Here is a 21,406-nt window from a genome sequence, read left to right on the forward strand (position 1 = left end):
AAGTCTTGGTAGTAAGAGATCTCACTACAGTACCTCTTATTTTTAGGACACCCAAAACTGTGCTATGCTTTACAACAGTTTTCAAACTTTTTCGGCCGCACACCCCTTTCCAAATAATGTAGTCTACCATGTACCCCCATCTGAGATAGGTATATTATAATCCTATGATTAGATTTCCAAGTCTTACTAAATAAAATGCATTGTCCACTGTTACAATTTTCTCGTGTACCCCCAAGGGTATGCGTACCCCATTTTGAAAACCATGGTTTAATAAGGAGACAGAGCCTGATCTTAAATAACGTACAGTTTAAATAGATTACATATAAAGAGATGTGGGGATAGAGGACTATAACATTTTTCAGTTATATTTTCACCCTATTATCATAATTTTTGTTTATTTATTTATTTTTTTTTTTTTAAAGGCACAGAACTGGAAATCTAATCAGTTTAACAAAAAGTGAATTTCAATTTGTTCCAGGTACCACCCTGGCCATGAATCTTCCTATTCATGTCTGTAGGTTTTAAAAGTAGAAAAATACCTTGTAGTCACATTTTCCTGTCCCTGCTCTATTGTTCATGTGGCTCTTTAACAAGGAAACAGTGACACTGACTATATGCGAAACATTAACTAAATACAAAAAGTAAACTAAAAAAAAAAAAGAAAACATTCTCTCTAATCTCTTCCAGGTGTTACTTGTAATGATTGTGAGCCAAAAGTGTTCAGAGATGTGTAGTTTTTAAGCTGATAGTGTCTTCAACTGTTTGCTAATGACAGCCCCTTTATATAGATTTCAACCCTTTCTTACTCACTATATTAAAGCTTTGCTGAGAAGCAAAGAGATATGGCAGTTAGTACATGTGGTTTGTGATTAGTGAGGTTCTGCTGGATTACAATTTTTTTATTTATTTATTTTTTTTAAAAGAAGCTGTATTCAGCTCTGTATAGCTAAACATGAAGCAACACACACACACTTACTTGATGTTATGTATTTTTCTTGCTACTATCATTGGAAAATCCACTTCAAAATATTTTTTAGGGAGAAGATTTTCATCCTGAAAAAAAAATCAGAGCAAGAGTCCAACCTTAGGGTATATTCACACTTCATGCAGAGAGAAGGGGGGACTTGATTTAGTTTCCCCCTGAACAGTTTTGTTTCATGTTATAGTAGAGTTTCCAGTTTTTGATACCTTAATGCTCTGGGTTTTTTTTTAAATAAAAAGAAAAGGAGTACTTGTGGCACCTTAGAGACTAACCAATTTATTTGAGCATAAGCTTTCGTGAGCTACAGCTCACTTCATTGGATGCATACTGTGGAAAGTGTAGAAGATATTGTATACACAGAGACCATGAAACAATACCTCCTCCCACCCCACTCTCCTGCTGGTAATAGCTTATCTGATCACTTTAGATAAGCTATTACCAGCAGGAGAGTGGGGTGGGAGGAGGTATTTTTTCATGCTTTATGTGTATATAAAAAGATCTTCTACACTTTCCACAGTATGCATCCGATGAAGTGAGCTGTAGCTCACAAAAGCTTATGCTCAAATAAATTGGTTAGTCTCTAAGGTGCCACAAGTACTCCTTTTCTTTTTGCGAATATAGACTAACACAGCTGTTACTCTGAAACCTTTTAAAATAAATAAACTAAAAATTAAGAAACAATATACCCACCCAATAGCAAAGAAACATTTAAGATATTCGAGTAATCTGGACAAACAGTATGGTTTGGCAACCAACATACTGGAAATTGAATTGCAATATACGGTCAGGACATAGTACACAACAGCCGGTTGCAGCAACAGAAAACTTTACCTATGGCGTTCACTCACCATCGCTCAGTGTATGCCTCCAAGGAAGGAAAGAGGAACATCGCACAGGGATGCACACAAAGAGCTTGTACTAGTCAACTGCTCACAAACATGTACCTGCTATGTAGCCCACCTGCTGCATCTCTCAAAAATCCATCCAAAGGGTTATTTTTAGACCACCTTCTAGAGGACAGTTTGTGTGCAGTCCACAAGTTGCACTCATGCTGGCAATCTCAAAGAGGATTAGAGCTCTATACTCCCCTATCAGCACGAAGTGGGGAGTCCCACCAGACCCAAGTTTAGGCACAAAACCAGAAAAGCATGGGAAAGCCTGCACTGTCCCACTGCCTATGCGGTTGTTCTTCTAGGGATAGATATGTACTGCTAGCTCCAGGGCTGTCAATCTTCCACCTTTCTGAATGCTATATTAACAAAGAGTTCTGTTAACTACCACGGAGAACACTGACAATTATTCTTAACTGGGTCTCTTTTTCTATATTACACCTGCTGGTCAAGAAGAACAGAAGGGGGTGTAGCACAAGGATATAATTAAAGGCACCACTCAGCTTTGTTAAACCTTGAGAACAGTGTTTCAACATGGTTTTAGCATAAGTGCAGGCAGGGCAAAAGCCTCAGCACTTGATTTTTTTTTTTTTTTTTAAATCCAGTCTATTTGCAGGACTATAGCACAATAGTTTAAGGTCCTGCTAAATAAACTTAGTTTTTTCAGGATGTCTTCCAGCAATCCATTTACATTGATAGGACCTGATCCTGCAAAATGCTAAACACACTTACCTCTTATAAACAGGAGGAAGAACTAGAGTTTGCTTTTATATAGAGTCTTACCATAATATTTGCAAAAAGAAAAGGAGGACTTGTGGCACCTTAGAGACTAACCAATTTATTTGAGCATAAGCTTTCGTGAGCTACAGCTCACTTCATCGGATGCATTCTTTTTGCGAATACAGACTAACACGGCTGTTACTCTGAAACCCATAATATTTGTCATTTAGAATCTTTCAAAGAATAATGCAAAGTAGTATTTAGGACACAGAGAGATGGTACCAAGTATCATGTTGTACTTGCTCTCTCTTGATTCTGGATTTAGACCCTTAAATATGAGCAAGGAAATGGAAGTATTATAGATGATACAAGAGCTATAAGGAATGGAAAACTAGGATGTTTCCAAACAGCCACTAGAGGTCACCATTGTGCCATGCACTCCTACATGACACTGGATTGACTGGTCAATAATTTGTTTGTTTCTTAGGAGAAAATAGGAGAAAGTTTCAGATATGCGCAAACCCTTCCTTTTGCTCATGTCAGGATTCTGAGTTATCATCACCTTTAATCTCCAGAACATGGTATCCATACCGGCACCAAGATTTATGATTTGACAGTTGCATTCTGTCTTCTTTAAAAAAGCCGTAAGTAGCTGACTGACTCCATGGACACGAGCGTAGTATCCTGCAGGAGAAAATGCGTTAAAAAAACCCAGACAACTATAACCATTAGATGTTTGTTTGTTTTTTAAATTAAGTTAAGATTACTAACAGAGCTCCACACCTGAGGAACTGGAAATTTCAGTTTAAAAAAAAAAAAAAAAAGAGTTCAAACTGAGTCATCTTTGCAGATTAATTCTGGGAGATGTACAAACTATGCAGCTGCTTTTATTATTCTCACGTGGAGAGTATTACAGTATTGCCTTGTGCTTTGAGGTCGTGGGTCACATCCCTGGTCTTTGGTTGCTTTGTGTAGTACATTACAGGTGAAGTGGGACACACATGAAAACACAGTTTCCAATACTAAAGGCAGAATGTGACAGAATATTAGAAAGCAATGTTCCAAGACTGAGGGTCCAGTGTGCAAACACTGGGGAGAGCTCGTATCAACCTATTACATGCTTCCCACATACATTCTATGACATCCAGTATATGGAAGCTCTATCTGCTGTTGTTCAAGAACTCCACATATTCAGAGTATGTTTGCATTGTCTTTGTTTAAGTCCACATGCTAACTTGCCTCTATTAATTTCAGGTGCTTTTCTTTCTTTGGCCTGTCTCACAAAATATTGGATGTAAGGATCCTTCCAGTAGCCGATACTTACAGCAAATCTGACAAGGGCATGGGGTGGGGGAGTGGGAGGGAAAAAAAAGAAGAGGAGGATTAGCAAAGAGAGCCATCAGGGTTTGTTTACTGATGAAGACTTAACTTAGACAGACAAACTAAAAAGCTGTCTTGGGACAGTCTTCCAAAGAGGTATCCTTGGGTGAGAGACTTAAAATGCCACTGGACACCCGAGACCATTCAAACACACACAGATTACATAAAGTAATTCTAACTAGAAAAAGACTGCTGTTACTATTGTAACATTTTTAATGTATTTCTCCCCATGTATTTGAAGAACTTCACAGAGACACAAAGCAAAGTTCAGGTACCACCTGCGAAATAATTTGAAGAACTTCAGTGCAAATATTTCTTCCATGAGGCCCACTAGACAGAGCAGCTGTGTTGTGACAAGTATCTGGGGATAGCCGTGTGGTGGCACCTTAAAGACTAACAGATTTATTTGAGCATAAGCCACTGGTCTGAACTCCTTATTGTCTGTGTTAAATTCCAAAGATTGCACATCACATGGATTTTAATTCCACACATCAACCTAACCTCTAATGGTTATGTGGCTTGCGTGAACGTAAGCCAAACTGGAGCCTATTAGTGCTACCCTTACACTAATAAAAATAATACTTCCCCCAGAATCTCTTCACAATTAACTCTCAGAACTAATCGCCAGCATGTTGTCTCCACACCCCTGATCACAATGACATCAGTGAGGGCAAAACTAGAGGTACAGAAACATTAGACTACAGTAAAAGATTTATAAGTCACTTGAAAAGACTGTCCCGAGACACCAAACATTACTGAACTGTGTCAGACTTCCATCGCAAGTATGACTCACATTCTCTTCACCATATGGCTTTATCTCTACAAAGTCAGGATGTTTTTTCAAGCCCTGCTCTTAAACGTCTGTCCAAAACGTATTAAAGGAATAAGTGTACTAGGTAAAATTAAAAATAAGTGTGCCACCCTGCCCTACCCTGTTCCATCCAGGGTGCTGTAAGTCCTGTCAATCAACTTTCTATTTAATTGTTTAGAACCGTGGTTTTCAACCTGTGAGAGGTCTGCAGACTATGTCTAAGATTTCCAAAGGGGTACACACCTTCACTGGAAGAAGTTTTTTCAGAGTCCACAAATGAAAAGAGGTTGAAAACTACTGGTTTATAATGTAACTTACTACATTCCTTTTCTTTTGAAAACCAACCAGCCAAAAACATCTTAAGCTTTCTGGACTCATTCCTCCTCTTCATCCTTTTTCCCCCTAAACAAATCTTGATGATTTTTTTTCTCTCTCTTCTTTTGCCACCTACTCTCTCTCCTCATGCATTAATTGAATTCCTATACATATATATATATATATATATATATATATATGGGGGGGAGGGGGCTGAAACCCTCCTAAGCCCCCCAGTCACCCGCACCCTGGCATCTTCAGTTACTGCAGGGTCCAACAGTCCCTCCTGCAGCCCATACAGACCATTGCCGACCCTGCAGGGACCCAACACCTTGCGCGCCTATTTTCGACGCGCCTGACCCCAAGGCCGGGGGCCTGGCCGCATTCCCTGCCCGGCTGGCTCCCCCCGCCCCGGGGTGCGGGGGGGGGGGAGGGAAGGGGTCTCCCCTACCCAGCTTCTCCACACCCAGGCCCGCCCCCCTCTCTGCCCCTCCTGAGGCCTCGGCTCCGGCTCGGGGGCGCGGCCGCCCGCCCCGGTACCGTTTACAGATGGACGCGTCCTCGCAGGTGCCCCTCACCGCCTCGTCCGCCTCCTCGGAGCCGGCAAAGGACGGGGCGTCCCGGGCGGCGGTCGCCATGGGGGCGGGTCAGCGGGGGGGAGGCCCAGACAGGGGCATGGAGCTGGGAACTGCGAAGAGGCTCGCAAACCTCCGCGAAGACTTCCGCCCCTACAAACAAGCCCCCATCCATTGGGCCTTCCCGACTCCCATTGGCCACTGGCGAGCAGCCGCATGACGAAGGGAGCTGCTGTTGGTCAGTTGTACTGCCAACTCAAATTCGACCCAATAGGAACGTGGGAAAGCTAACAAGCCCCCCCCATTAAAGGTCAGGTGCGCCGCAAGGGTTTCTGGGAGTTGTAGTCCTAGTGGCTCACAAACCTTAAATCACAAACGTTGACTAATAATATTTAATAAATAGCAGGACTGACCAGTCTCATCCTCCAGAAGCCAGACCACAAGAGAGGAAAAATCAGTTTTCTCTAAGTGCTTACACTTCTGCAAACTTTATGTGATCAGCACTGCCTGTCAGCATGGCAGACCTGATCCCACTAAAGCTTGATGTTGCAAAATCCTTTCTACCTCTCTAGGGCATGGTTCTACTTACACAGTATACAAGTAACTTCGATTGGATTACAAGTGACTTTGTGCAGGAATCTATCTACACTTCACATAAATGGGATTTACTTGTTTCCTGCAGAGGGACAGTACAGTCTCTAAATTAAAAAAATTACCTACCTGTTCACAATTCACTTGGTATTTGGGATTCAAAGTGGTCCAGCGAATAAGGCACTGGAATGGGAATCAGGAGACCTGGTCTAGTCCAGTATTGCTCCTGACCTGCAGGGTAACCTTGAGTAAGCCACTTCCCACTCTGTTTCCCCTTACACCTTTCGTGTTTCTTGTCTTGTTAGACTGTAAGCCCTTTGTGGACTGTTTCTTACTACAGTAAGGAGCACAATGGTGCCCTGGTCTCAGCTGGTGCCTCTACATACTACTGTAGCACAAATAATAATAATGTCACCTAGGAGAACAGTGGTTTTGCGGCTAAAGGACGGGATGGCTTGGAAAGCAAGCTGTCATCGTGGTTTGTGTTTCCAGCTCTATCTGTGTCTTGCTGTATGTCCTGATCTGTAAAATTGAGATATTTGCCTGTTTCACAAGATTACATCAATATCTGTTGAATACTTGTAATAGTTTTGAGAGCCACAGAGGAATACTGCTGTACGAACACGTTATTACAATAGATTTCTACTTTTGCTGCATAAGGCTGTTTACTTTTCTATTTTTTTAAATATAGATTCTTAATGAAAGGTAACACACCAGAGGAACCCAATGTGCAGAAAGAAGTGGTGTTGGTGTTTCAGTAGGTAGCAGACTTCCCTCTAGGTCAGTACTAAAGCTAATGGATTTGTTTTTAGAGGGTGTACTGTAGAGAATGGTGCAACTTTAGGGTGTAAAATAAACTGGTAAACACTTGTGGATATTAAAGATTGCACTTCTGGCAAGTCTTAAGCCTTAGTATCCTGGCCAAACTCCACTGACATATAATTATGTCCCGTCTCACTGCGCTCTGCCTAGGCACAGGACACATTCACTTCCCGCAGAAGCCTGTTCTTTAGCATTACCGCACTCTGCTAAAAGCGACTTAGGGTTGTCGACAGTCCCTTATTACAAGGGGCATCCATTGTTTCTTCATCTCTCTACAAGAAAATCGAGAGTTGCTGAGCGCCGCAAAAAGCAGCAAAAACTACCTCGACAAAGGCGGGTGCTTGTTATTATTAAGGATAATGAACGATTGTATCAGGAAGAGGAGTGAGTCAGGGGTGGCTAAGAAAACAGGCCCCAAAGCGGAGGGAACCCGGTGTGACCCGAAGAGGAAGGGGGCGCACGGCCCCCCGCCCCGTCGGCTGGGGTAAGCCGGACTCCTCTGCGGCTCGCCCTGCTCCTTGGCTGACACCTCAGGAGCTGAGGGCTGGCCTGAGGCCACGGCACCTGGCCCCGCCCGCAGGGCTCTGGGCGCCGGCCTAGGCACGGCCCAGGCTGCCCCCGCCTCCTGGGCAGGACACTGCGGCCCACGTCGAGGGGCAACAAAATGGCTGCCCGCGAGGTGCCAACATCCGGGTCCCAGGGCGCAGGGGAACGGCCCCACGCGGTGACCCCGATCCGGGTCTTTTGGCCCGCTCCCTGCCTCAGAGCCCGGATGTTGTCCACAAGGCAAGCGACTGGGTCACATGACGTTGACCCCACCACCACCACGTGACTCGTCCCTCACGGGGAAGGCGGAGCCGGAAGTGGTGGCGGCTTCCGGTGGGGGACGGCCGGCGGGGCGTGAGGTGGGCGAGCGGAGCTGGCGGTTCGAGCTGCCGCTGGGCGCAGGCCGGGTCTGGCCGCAGCGTTGCCCCGGGAGGCGCCGAGACAGGAGCCGCCGCCGCCATGAAGAAGCAGTTCAACCGCATGAGGCTGCTGGCCAACCAGACTGTGGGCAGGTCAGAGCCCGGGAGCCCCCTTGCCCAGCCCGGGGCCAGCCTTGGGGGCGGCCCCCGATCCCGGGGTGGGAACCTGCCCCGGGAGATGCGCCGCAGCCCCGGAAACCCCCGGGGACGCTCGCTCGCTCCCCTCCGAGAGCCCGGGCGGCTGGAGCCCCGTGGCGGAGGGGTCTGGCCCCGCCCCTCCCCTCCCCTCCGGGGCAGGTTTGGGGGGCCGGTGGGGGTCGTCCCTCCCCTGAGCGTCCAGTGACATGCCCTGGGCACTCGCTAGCCCCGCTGCGGCAGTGACTTGCCCGCTGCGCCGGAGGAGGCGGGCTGGTGAGGGTTCCCGGACCTGGCCAAAATATGTTTGTAATTCAGCCAGGTCTCTGAGCCCTGGGTTGCCAGGTCGGCTGCTCCCACTTGATGGACTCTCTCCCCCTCCCCCCCCCAACTTCTTGGAGAGCCCTTGGCCGTGGTCAGCTCTCTTGGCCGGAAGGGCTCTGCATGGCTGACTTCGAGAAAGACTTTGTCTCTAGGTGTTTGGTGAGACGGACTTGGTTTAGAGAAGCAGTCCTTCGGGGGCTGTGTCTCCGTACGGCATGGGGCACAGCGTCCTCAGTAGGTAGCGCCGCTCGGAATTTGGTCTGGTAAAATGTATGGGAGGGACAGGTCCACAGCTGAACAAGGCCAAACAGATATCCTCAACATCTTGAATACACTATGACCTCACTCTTTCCAGCAGTTCTCCTACAGAAACTGTTTTGTGGCTGTTACACTAGTTTAGTAATTTAAGAAACTTCATTTCTTATGGACACCATGAGAACTTGATCTCCTGCTGTTCCACATGAATATGCTGTTATCCTCCTATGTCAATACTGAAAGTGACTTTGGAAATGCTGCTTCATGAAATTGGGGTTTTGGAAATTCTATTTTTATGCTGCTCTTTATCCTATTGTCGAGGACTTTATGCTCCTTTCACATATATGTTATCACTTTAGCGATTTATGAGATTGGCTAACATAAATATAAAACAGAAAGTAGAAACCTGTGCACTGGGTCCTGTGTTTCCTAGCTGATGTGATTAAGTGTTGCCATCTCAGCAGTGCTACGAGTTTAAAGCTAGCTTGTGTAAAATGTTGCTTCTCGGGTGTATTTTGGCCTATCAGTATATTGTTTTTCAGTAGTATAATTTGACATGTGTAAAGCAAAAAACTTTAATCTATTGGAGGTATGTTATACTAATGCAAAAAAGAAATGTAAGGAAGTATTTTTAGCACCTGGATTGGCTGTAAATGTGGTAGTACAGTGCTTTGATTTATAAGTTGGGCTACACAAAGTTCCTACAAAACTATTTGCATTGTAAGTTTCCTTTTTCATATTTTGTTTAACTCTTTCACTTTCATTTCCTTATTTTTTTGGTAAATTTTGTTTACACTTTTCTAATTATATTTGATATTTTTCAAGAAAGCTCAGACTGCACAAATACAGGTCAGTCTTAATTGGCAAAGAAGTTAGCACTCTGCAATAACAAAAGTGCAAGTTTCACTAGGCATAAATGCCACTAATTTAGTTTTGTTTTATTGGCTCAGACTTTTTGGAAGGTCTTTGGCCTAGTTTCACATACCTAAGCATAACTTGGTGTCATCTGTACATACTGAAATGAGATTTAGTGTTCTTTTAAGACAGATTTGTATCTTTTAGAGTAACTTATTTCTTAAAAAGAAAAGGCGTACTTGCGGCACCTTAGAGACTAACAAATTTATTTGAGCATAAGCTTTTGTGAGCTGTAGCTCACGAAAGCTTATGCTCAAATAAATTTTGTCTCTAAGGTGCCACAAGTACGCCTTTTCTTTTTGTGAATACAGACTAACACGGCTGCTACTCTGAAACCTTATTTATTTCTTGTTTGAGTTCTGCTTTTTTTAACTAAAAGTTGGAACAAGGCTCAACTTTTGTCTCAGTTCTAAGTACCCTGTAAAGAGTGTGTGCTTTCTCTTCAGCATTCACTTCTACATGAAACAAATAAGAAATGTCAACTGATGATGGCTTGAGGGGGAGACCATGATAGCTGGTTCTTTATGATTATAAAATGGAGATATTTCAAACCTCTTCCATTCTCATTTCCCTGCCCCACATCTTACTTCTCATCTTAAGGTATTAGCTTGTTGAGGTAGGCATCATCATATCTAGTGTTTGTACAGTTTGTAGAACAATGGTCCTGATCTTAAATGGGGCTTCTTGGAGCTATTGTAATATATATGGAACTACTTAGACCAACAAATGCCACATACAACTTCTCACTTTAGAAAAAATGTATGGCAAGAGTGCTATATTTAGCAATGTGTATGGGACTAGAAGTTTCAACCTTGAAGGTGATCTTTGACTACTGCAGTTGAAAAATGTTTTTATTGCTAGAGTCCGATGGAAGCTGCAGCTATCAAAGTTGTTTCATTACTGGTATTCTCAGGGTGTGGTAACCATATAGGCATGATTATCAGTCACATTCATCTGCCAGGTGGCCTGTTTCTGTGTTAATAGTCTGTGCCTGGAATACTGGAGTCACTGGCTTCATTAAAGTATAAACATGTACAGAATAACTTCTCATAGGGGAAAAAGGTTGAAAATGGCATGAAAGCTATGAAAATTAACATGTCACGAGGCCCAAAGTTAAAGGGAATTATCAAGATATTTCTTAACTTTTTACTCTGTTTACCATAATTCCTTGTACGCTTTAAATGAAAACATTTCCTTATCAGCTTTTTGCTCACTCATACTGACTTTTCGTATTGTAGGTTTCTCATGAGTGCAGGGCTGTAAGCATGGACTCTTTCCAAAGAGAATTAAACCACTTATTTTTCAAATGGCATAAAGAATTAAATGGAAGTGGGGACATTAAGGAAGGAAAAAGTACTTCACACTTTGGACAGGGCACCTTGATCATTTAACCAGGGATTATGAGGACAGTCTGAGTTAACTCTACAGTTCCAGCTTTAGTTTAGATCTGAGCCACAGTCTTGGGGTTAACTAAATGTAGTTCTTAGTTAGCATCAGTATGCTTGCCAACTATAAACACGCACGTTTTGCTGACTTATCAGTTTAGGGAGTTGCAAAGCACTGATCAGGGAAAATAAATTTTGTTTACTGAAAACTCATGGTTATTCCTTTTTAAATCCATATTAAATGGAATGACTGAAAATCACGAAGAAAACACCTGCATATTTCTGCAGAATATGTGTGGTGATATTCGGCGGAAGGAAGAACTGACTTTTTTTACTATGATGTCTGACATACTTTAATAGACATCACCCTTGTACCTCATTTAGCACAGCATGAGAGACCAGTGTGCTATTATATAGTTGCCACCTTCCAGTAACAGGGGAAGTGATTTCTGTAGCTTGCAATGTGCATTCAGGACTTCTAAAGCAGTGTTGCCCACTTCTTTAAAAGCTCATTTCCCTAGAAGGGGGTGAAATTAATCACACATACCCTGTTAACTCCACCATGTGGTGATAGTCATATATCGGAGTTTTTGATTAAATTAAATGTACTTTAAGGAGTGACATTCAACAGTGGATGTTAAATGTTTGCACGCTTGTTAGTTTGTCTGAAACTAAAACAAGTTTGCAATAATGATACAGGTTTCAGAGTAGCAGCCGTGTTAGTCTGTATCCGCAAAAAGAAAAGGAGTACTTGTGGCACCTTAGAGACTAACCAATGTATTTGAGCATAAGCTTTCGTGAGCTACAGCTCACTTCATCGGATGCATTCAGTGGAAATTCAGTGGAATGCATCCGATGAAGTGAGCTGTAGCTCACGAAAGCTTATGCTCAAATAAATTGGTTAGTCTCTAAGGTGCCACAAGTACTCCTTTTCTTTTTAATAATGATACAGAATATGGTGAAGTGGAAATCCCCCCCCCCGACAGGAGAATGCCTATGAGCAACTCTGGCTTGGCTTTCTTTTGGTGCATCTTAGATATCCTGCTGGGCTGCTTCTTGATTGGGGAGGGATGGGGGGGAAGTGTTTGGTGGTGTCTCCCAAGCCCATCCCCTTCTGGTTTCAAAATGAGTGGTCACTCAGTAGATTGTGGAAATCTTCATAATATAACATTTGCTTTATATGCTTTGATAAGCTGTGAATTAAGTTACAGTGCTGATATTTAAACTGTTTGGATTTGAATGCATGCCCTTTAAAATGAAGGGAGCAATTTACACCTTAAAGCTATTGTTTCAGGCTCCTTGCAAACTCTGGCAGATGTTACTGCATCATTTGGCCTGGAAAAATGTGACTCAAATGTATTTCCACAACCATAACATATGAGATGAGAAAAATTTGAGGCTTGACTATGTGCATCACCCCACTACACCTTAGTAAACACTGTTTTAAAGACTTACTTAAAATGTTAAGTTTTTCCTCAAGCCACCGTCTAAAGGGAGCAGCTATATGACACCCTAACAGAAAAGGTGATTGTGTGAAAAGATGACAAAAGGATAGACAGCAATAACTACCTCTTGAGCAGATGATGTTCCCACACTCTCTCAAAAATAATGTCTGGTGGTTGTATGTAGAACTTGCCCTTACCTTACATAGCAACTGAGTGTCACCCATTTTTCAGCAGAATCGACTGTTGTAAGAAAAATGTCTACTTTTAGCTGGTTAGTGCTAAAGATGGCCTTTTCTTCAAAAATAGCTAGGGATCCACACAATTGACCTTTCCAGGGGTATGAAAGGCCTTTCCTGCAGTCAGTATGGCGGTATGTATTCCTTACCTAAAACTACCGTATCTCTTTGTTAGAAATGGATGTTTTCTTATCTCTAACTTTGTCTCCCTTCTGGAGCTCTGATAGTGCTACTTAGCTGTGGGCATCCTCTGTGCTAGGAAATAGCTTCTGGTGCTACAGCAGAGTGGTCACTTGAAAAATTAACTAGGTTGAAGTAAAGATAACTGAGAATACAGTGGGAAGTCAAGGGAGATTAGTTTCCGAGTGGTAGTCGTGTTAGTCTGTATCAGCAAAAATGACGAGGAGTCCTTGTGGCACTTTAGAGACTAACAAATTTATTTGGGCATAACCTTTTGTGGGCTAGAACCCACCATCTGATGAAGTGGGTTCTAGCCCATGAAAGCTTATGCCCAAATAAATTTGTTCGTCTCTAAAGTGCCACAAGGATTCCTTGTTGTTTTTCCAAGGGAGATTAGTTTCTGCTTCTTGGGTCAAACACATAGGATGGATAAAACAAGAGCACAGGAGAAGCAGCAACTTACTGGAGCAATGAACGCAGCAACTAGGAAAGACTGTGTTAGAGCAGAGAAGTGACACACCTAGGAAGTATGCCTGTAAATATATTGAAAGAGGGATATGGAATTACAAAAGCCCTAAAGGAATTGAGAGAAAATAATTGAGGAGGGGAGAGTTAAGTGGAGCAGAATTCCAAAATCATTAATTTGCCTGGTTTTAGATGTTCTGCAGTAATTATCCTTCAGACTTCACTGGAGAATGGTGTTAGGTACCCCACTTCATTTTGGTACTCGAACAACTACTTAACTCTTGTGGAGTGCTTTATTTTTAACTGGTGGCTCGCTGCAAGTAATGCAGCCCTGGAAACAAGTCACACTGCATGAGATGGACAGAACTTGAAGAGCCATGGTTAGTTTGTAAAACAAAATATCAAGTTGCTGCATTTTAAAATAACTGAGGAAAAGGGCAAAGATAGGGAACTGCTCTAAGTGAGAAGGTGTTAGTAAAAATTGTGTTAACATGCTGATCAGGAAAGAGACCTAGAAATTGCCATACTGGATGGTATCAGTGGTCTCCCCTCTAATTTCATTATCTGTTAGTGGACAGTACCAGCTACTTCAGATGAAGTTGCAAGTAACTCCTTCCTAGACAATTAAAATAACCTGCTATTACAGGAAGCGTCATCTTAGCCTTCTTCAGAGGAGGATGTGTTATGCTTTGAAGAAGTGTTACATCTCTTCCAAAATTACTCTGGATGTTCTTGTTACCATATCAATACCCATCCTGTTTTTGAATCCTACTCAGCTCTTGGTCTTCCTATAGTGGCAATGAGTTTCACAGGCTAACTGTGCATCATGAAAAATTTCCCATATTTTAAAAACTCTATAGTTTTACTAGAATGTTGAATGTATAATAGCTTTAGCTTTTCAGTCTCTGACTTGGATTCCATGTTATAAAAATTTAACATCAGTCTGAGCCAGCTGGCTACAGTTTGTCTCCCTGTGCTAATCTTTCTAGTAATAAACTGAAAATGTAGTCTAGTGTCCATGGGCTGGAATGCATTGAGATTTGGCATGCTAAAACACTGAGGAATTTGTGTTTTTTGCTCTGAGGATTTAAGTCAGGACTTGTAGATGGGAATACTCCTGGCTAATACCTTAACACCTTGTTTTTACATGATACCCACCAATTTTGTTTCTTATTGTAGTTGATAAAAATAATCCTCCAAAGAAACTGAATTACAATTTAATACCAAAAAAAGAACAGGAGTGCTTGTGGCACCTTAGAGACTAACAAATTTAATACCACATCTAGACTGATTTATCTTATTGATTTTAATTGCCTTCGTTTACCAGAGCATTGTTGTGTGGTGGTGGTCTCAGTGTTGCTACAGTTAAGGGTGAAATGGCAATACAAGATGTGCAAGAAGTAGTAAAGTTGAGGACTTTATCAAGTTATGATAATCAACTAAAGTTAATGCTTTCTCTTTAATCTGAAGCTTCAACTCCAGGAAGCTGTTTCCAAGAGACATTTTGCTTAGGTTGGCATTTTGACCATAGCTCAGATGGGAATTGGATCTGTGTTTTTTCGTGTGGTTAGCTGTGTACTGTGTCTGCCAGTCACAGCTGGTAGTATATCATTATATAGGTAGAATTTTTCAACTTCCTTTAGAATTAATAATTTACAGAAGTCCTTATCTTGATAGTCTCATTTTTGCCAATTCAGATATTTGCAGGGCTTTTAGATGTGTATGGTTTGATTTATTTTGTTACACATAATCTCATAAAATAGTGTATAGCTTTTAATTGGTGGTATTGTATGTGAAACTGAGATTTCCTGTTTTGGAACTGGCATATTAAGTTATTGCCAGGATAACAGAAAGGCGGGCATTTACCTTGTTTTGGATACTAGATTGGCCTCAGCCTTTGAGATAAGTGGTTTCTATATTCTGCATGTCCTACAATGACAAATGTATGCTCTTAGTTTCACTTCTATTTAGCCGAATAGACAATCATGATTTAATTTTAAGTAAAACGCTTAAAATTCTGTAAACGCCAAATACTCTGCTATATTCTCTCTCATGAGTTTCGAGAGACAATGAAATAGTGGCTAAGACTGTTCTTTGTTTCTTTATCCTTGACTCCTTGTGATCAGACATTGATTCTGCCAGGTAGAACCTAAAGTGAAGTCAGAAGTAACTGTAAGGGTTCTCTTGCTTCAGTGTTGAAATACTAATTTTTTGTGTCCAAGACCAGTAGACCCTCTAACCAGGGTCTGAAGTGTGGTAGTGCCTAAAGAAAAAATGAGGTTTGGGGTAGTTGTCAGAATTTGGCTTTATAGTTGTAATTATCTCAAATTATATTCTGAAAGTAATGTCAATATGAAGGTTTTTTTTCAAGTGATATGAATACAAATGTGCACTTGACCTACGGTCATCTGAAAAATGATTTCATAAGGGTGTTTTTCAAGGATGTGCTGTTTAGTTTGAGAAACAGGTTTGCAGTTATTAAGACTATTAGACTTCATGTCTAATGAATGTTACTCATCACTGTGGTTTCTTTCCTGATTCCAGAGACCTATCTGTATTACTACTGTTCCCAGTAATTCTCTTGGTGTTTTTAGGATGCATTTACCAAGAAGTAATTCAAACTGGGAGGTGTCAGGATCAGACCAGTTTTCCTGGAAAATGATCTTGTCAGATGTACATCTTAAACTTTAGGTTGACAGGTGCATGTGTTTCTTGGCATTGGCAGGGATGTTATCTATTAAATAATGGTCTTGGTCTCTTAGAATACAGATTGCAAATCGGAATAACTTTCCTTCCAGATGTCACCACAAATCACCTAAACGCCTGCCTTATTGGAGATGGGACAACAGTTACTGCAGCCACATCCCCCTTAGTCCTCCTCTTAGTGCAAGCTCTCCTGTACAAGTGGAGTGTTTCAATATCCTGTACACATGACATCAGTCTGACTCAACAGAAGTGTTCTAATGTATCTTTTAAAAGCTCACATCCTGGATAAAAATGATTATGCTAAGCAATAGTTAGTAGTTCTCCAAGCCATTTGACAGTCAAGATACAAGGTGGAATGAGGAATATGTTGTCATTTTATTGATCTAAATTGGCATTTAATGTTACTCTTAAATATTGCTTGTTACAAAGTACCTGTAAGTAACTCCTGACTAAACCAGTTTTTCATCTATAGTGATATATACAGTTAGTTAATTTCCAATACTTAAATATCATGCAGAAACTGGATACTCAGGCTACCAGTCACTCATAGTTTTTAACATGCACATCTACACTTACTGTTCCCCTTAATACTGCTTTTATTTATTCAGAATTATGTACTTTGAGGGAGGCAGATAAGAGCATTAATCTTCCATTGGTATTTTACACTATATTTTGAAAACTCTAAGACTATGCAGCAGCATATTATCTCCTAGGCTGACAAATTTGCAGGGGCAGCAAATTTATAATAGCAGCCAGAGGCGCCAACTTCCCCCGGCGCTGATGGGTGCTTGTGCCCGCCCCAAGTCCATCCCATGGTGTCTCCAAATGGAGCTCAGGTGCTGCTCAGTGAATGAAAATGAAGTTAGACCTCTGTTGTGTAAAAGATGGTTGGGGGGAGCTGACTGAAATCCTGAAGATCTCATTTTCCTTAACGGACACTCTTGAGTCCATTCGTATGATTGCCAAACTTTAGATCTATGCAAGTTCTGTTTAATGGTAACATGAATCACTAAATTGACAAATGCCTATTAAGTGACATCAGATGCTCATTGCCTCTAAATCACTCTTCTTCTAGTAGCAAAGGGAATTAACAGAATGTGTTTTCTACATGGCAATGCGCAGCACTGTTACTGAACAGTCAGAATCCAAGGAACAGCAAGCATTATTGATGTATGTTGGACTTAAGCTATGCAATGTAGGCATAGCCTACAGTGACACCGCTGTGCCGCTAAAGCCTTGCCACTGTAAGGCATGCAGTGTAGCCGCTCTCTGTTCTCTGGAGAGAGCTCTCCTGCCAACTAAATAAAATTGCCCACTGAGGGGCGGTAGCTCTGTTGGCGGGAGAGCATCTCCCACTGACAGAGTGCTGTCCACACCTGACAAAAGTGCAGTGTAGACATAGCCTTAGTATGAAACTTTAGTTATCTGTGCTAGTTTGAAGGATATTAGTCAGGCTCTTAAGATGTGTATCTGTGTAGGAATTCTGAATCTGCTACTTGTGTGAATAAACAGAACAGCTCATGTTTCAGAGTAGCAGCCGTGTTAGTCTGTATTCATGAAAAGAAAAGGAGGACTAGTGGCACCTTAGAGACAAACAAATTTATTTGAGCATAAGCTTTCGTGAACTACAGCTCACTTTATCAATGAAGTGAGCTGTAGCTCACGAAAGCTTATGCTCAAATAAATGTTTGTCTCTAAGGTGCCTCAAGAACAACTCATGAATACCTGATACCAGATTATCCTTCCAGTCTGTCCTCTCAACACCAAACCAGAGTGGAATAAGTTCCTTCGTATCTGCAAAACTACTTATTTCCAGAGGCAAGGATAGGGGGCGGGAGGAGTGAAGTAATATCTTTTATTGGACCAACTTCTGTTGGTGAGAGAGAGCAGCTTTCAAGCTGACACAGAGCTCTTCAGGTCTGGGAAATGTACACCTTCATACAAGGTGGAACAGAGTGTTTAGCATAAGTAGTTAACACATTTCAAGGGACCCTTCAAGGTGAAATGCCAGTTAATGCCTCTCCTACTTTGTCCCTGTAATATCCTGGAATCAACAGGGCTACAACAATACTGAATACACCTATTTTCAGGACCATTTGAGTACACTGAAGCAATATAATACATGTTGTGCTGTTAAAATGCATTTGCAAGCAATAGAAACACTAAATTATTCATGTTAGGAAAATGTGTATCCATTATGTGATTTCAGTTTGGATCTACTTCTTGCGGTAAGACCTTCTGCTTATCTAACATACTTCATCTTCTACAATTTAGCAATTCCTTGCATTGAAGTAACAATGAATAAGATGCTATGGGGAATTTCAGCTGAAAAGGATTAAATTTGGAGACTAAATCAAGCGTGAAATACTCAGACTTTAAGGCCAGAAGGGACCATAATGACTATCTACTCTGACCTCCTGCACATTACAGGCAACAGAACCTTCCCCACCCACCCCTGTAGACCCATATCCTTTGGCTAAGTTACTGAAATCCTCAAATCATGATTTAAAGACTTCAGATTACAGAGGGAATTTACTCCTGGTTTTAAATGTAGGTATCAATGCAGCCTTAACTGTACATCTGTTAGGGAGCCTACATAATTCCTCCCAATAGGAACAGCAGAGAGAATTTAAGTCTGTCTACTCTAGAGAGCTTACAGTGGCACAGCTGTACCAGTGCAGCTGCACCGTTGTAAGATCTCTTGTGTAGCTGCTCTATGTGGATGGGAGAGAGCTCTCCAGTCGACATAATTAAATCATGCCCAATGAGTGGCGATAGCTATGTTGGCAGGAGAAGCTCTCCAGCCAACATAGTGCTGTGCACGCTACCACTTATGCTGGCGTAACTGTTGCTTGGAGGGATGGAACATTCACAGCCCTGTGACGCAAGTTTTGCCAACATCAGTGGTAGTGTGGACAGCCGAAGACTGTCTGGTGACGTACCTCTGGCTTGCTCTAGCATTCTGTTAATGATGCTGCTTGGTTCTTCAGGAGAGAAGGCGCTATATGCCAAACTCCCTTTTTACAATCAGTGAGAGAACATATTGGATTTACTTGACTTGAGACACTGCTAAAAGAATAGCTTCTGTGAGAATAATAACCTAATGTTCATGATAGTAAATCGGAGTGACTGTCTCTGCACTGCCGCAGCTTTTTCATCTGCCGTTCAAATGTGCATTTCTTCTGAAGTGTCCCAAAGGATCTGCTTCATACATGACTCTTATAGTGCTCACGAGGGTTAGTGTCTGTTTAAAAAGAAAAAAAACAAAAAAGTGTAGGGGCTTGGCTACACTTAAAACACTGGAGCAGTGCAGGGGGCACCACTGAGAGAGGGTGGCAGGGAGGAAGCCTTCACCTAGTAGGCCTGAGAGAGGGGTCCGACTAAGAAGGTCGGCAAAGGAAAAGCTTAAAGAAGTGCAACAGAAAGTAGTCCAGGCAAGAGAGTGGTAAGGTTTATGAGGACCCAGACCTTAACTGCTCATTGTAAGCCCCTTGACTGGAACCCAGAATAGAGGGCAGGCCTGGGTTCCCCTACCCTCCACTGCAGAGTCTTATTGCTTTGAGCAGTGAATGGGAAGACTGCCTGAGTCTCTGCAGGAGTGCCATAAGGCAGGGGACGTGAAGAATGTTTGACATTGCTTGTGCAGGGTGACTTGGAAAGACTTCCCTTGAAGGGGAAAATCAGTGTGACCTGGCCAGAGGGGTGAGTCCTGAAGCAGCTATACTGCTCTGCTGAGGTGGGAGGAGAGCTGCAATGGTGGAAAGGAAGAGAGGGGATGCAGAACCAGGCAGAGCTCACCCCCAGAAGGGAGTGCCATGTAGCAGTGAGTAGAGTGCAACCATTACAAGTATCTACATGTATCCCTCTTTTTATCTACCTTCTGTACATGAAATTTTGGACTAACGGGTTCATTTTCTTCAACTGTTTTTTACCAGAGAAGATCTGGCCTTTGTTCTTATTTTAGTTCCCTCAACAGCTGGCAGAAAATGCTGTTAATTTTACGTGTCCTCGGTATTCAGTGTCAAGTCTTTACTATTTCCCTTCACTTGACTATATTTTTTTTCCAGTAAAATTTTTTTCTGCTTCTTGTAGTGGAATGTTTAAAATGTGCTAGTCAAAAAGTGATGGTGATAAACAGTTGTTTGTCAGACTTTCTACAACTGAGAATCCATTATTGGGTAGACACTGTGCAAGGTATTTAGTTCTCTGGGACAGCAGACAAATGAGCTAAGATCCAGGACTTAAGGATAAGAGAAACGTTGCCTGCTCAGGATTGTTGTCTTTTAATAACTACTGAACAAAATTATTGTTCTGTTTACCCGTTTTGTAATTTTAAGTTTGCCTTTATGCTTGTTCAGCACCCTGAGTGCTTTTGGAGGTGCTTTATAAATGTATTAATAAATATGAACATTTGCAATTTGAGAAACAGGTGCAATTCTTGTATTAATGCTTTTTTTTAAAGATGCCGAAAAGGCTAAATTTTGGCATGAAGGGTATAAGCCTTCATTTGTTAATGTTACAAGGACTTCATATCAGAGTGCCTGACTGGCCAAAGCCTTTCAGCCAACAGTCATTCTTTAGCTACCGCTCTAGTTTTTGAAGGTTCTAGGGTAACTTCAATCTATTTTATAAAGCCTGGTCTACACCAGAAGATTAGGTCAATTTCACTGTTGGTTAAGGTGTGAAAAATCCACACCCCTGAGTGGCAGCATTAAGCTGACCTCAGTCCCCTTTTAGACAGTGCCAGGTCTACAGAAGAATTCTGTGGTTTCAGAGCTAGAAATTTTTAATACCAGCTCATACTCGCAGACTCTTAAAATAGGAATGATTTTAATCTGCTAAAATAGCTATTCAGAAAGAAAGTTCTAACAAGCTGTTTCTACATAATAGAGTAATGCAGTTCACTTGGGATTGTCTAAAGCCAACTGTCTTCGTTAGATACTTGAATTGTTTTTAGGTGGAGTGGACATACGGATCATACTCCAGAACAAGGGAGTTTTTGTGGTAATAGGCTATTTGACCGCTTAATAAATTAAGCCTGTTTATGGTACATGTTTCATAACTTGCCTGTGCACAGTGACCTGTAATAAAGACTTTGTTTGTAGGACACTTTAAAGTTGTATATAACTTCTGGAAGCAAGGTTTCGTTATTGGTTAAAATCAGTGACTCACTGTCTTTCATACTGCAGTAGAATCTAGATACCCCATTTGGGAATTGGGGCCACATTCTCTTAAGTACTATAACTATAGCTACATGGCACATAATGGAGTCTTGAACTCTGAGGCCTCTAGGAGTTACTCTAGTCTTA

At 41.9% G+C, this 21,406-nt stretch overlaps 2 protein-coding genes across 6 annotated transcripts in view; one reads left to right on the top strand and one right to left on the bottom strand.

Moving 5' to 3' along the window:
* The window catches only part of LCMT1 (leucine carboxyl methyltransferase 1), a 38,210-nt gene extending 32,319 nt beyond the window's left edge, over nucleotides 1-5,891 (bottom strand). For 2 of the 3 annotated variants that reach the window (XM_074964976.1, XM_074964975.1), the window contains exons 1-4: nucleotides 5,639-5,843; nucleotides 3,832-3,923; nucleotides 3,155-3,276; nucleotides 977-1,053 (exon numbers count right to left, since the gene is read on the bottom strand). In XM_074964976.1, the coding sequence (XP_074821077.1) occupies nucleotides 977-1,053; nucleotides 3,155-3,276; nucleotides 3,832-3,923; nucleotides 5,639-5,736 (389 nt within the window). In that variant the 5' untranslated portion in view covers nucleotides 5,737-5,843. Of the gene's footprint in view, nucleotides 1-976; nucleotides 1,054-3,154; nucleotides 3,277-3,831; nucleotides 3,924-5,638 lie in introns of all 3 variants that reach the window. The other variant, XM_074964973.1, reaches the window with a different exon arrangement.
* Nucleotides 5,892-7,977: 2,086 nt separating this feature from the next.
* Nucleotides 7,978-21,406, top strand: part of ARHGAP17 (Rho GTPase activating protein 17) — a 69,499-nt gene continuing 56,070 nt past the window's right edge. For all 3 annotated transcript variants that reach the window (XM_074964988.1, XM_074964989.1, XM_074964990.1), the window contains exon 1: nucleotides 7,978-8,144. In XM_074964988.1, coding sequence (XP_074821089.1) covers nucleotides 8,092-8,144 — 53 coding nt within the window. In that variant the 5' untranslated portion in view covers nucleotides 7,978-8,091. The remainder of the gene's footprint in view (nucleotides 8,145-21,406) is intronic.

The sequence above is a fragment of the Natator depressus genome, chromosome 10 (assembly GCF_965152275.1).
Source record: "Natator depressus isolate rNatDep1 chromosome 10, rNatDep2.hap1, whole genome shotgun sequence".
In the NCBI taxonomy this organism is placed as follows: domain Eukaryota; kingdom Metazoa; phylum Chordata; order Testudines; family Cheloniidae; genus Natator; species Natator depressus.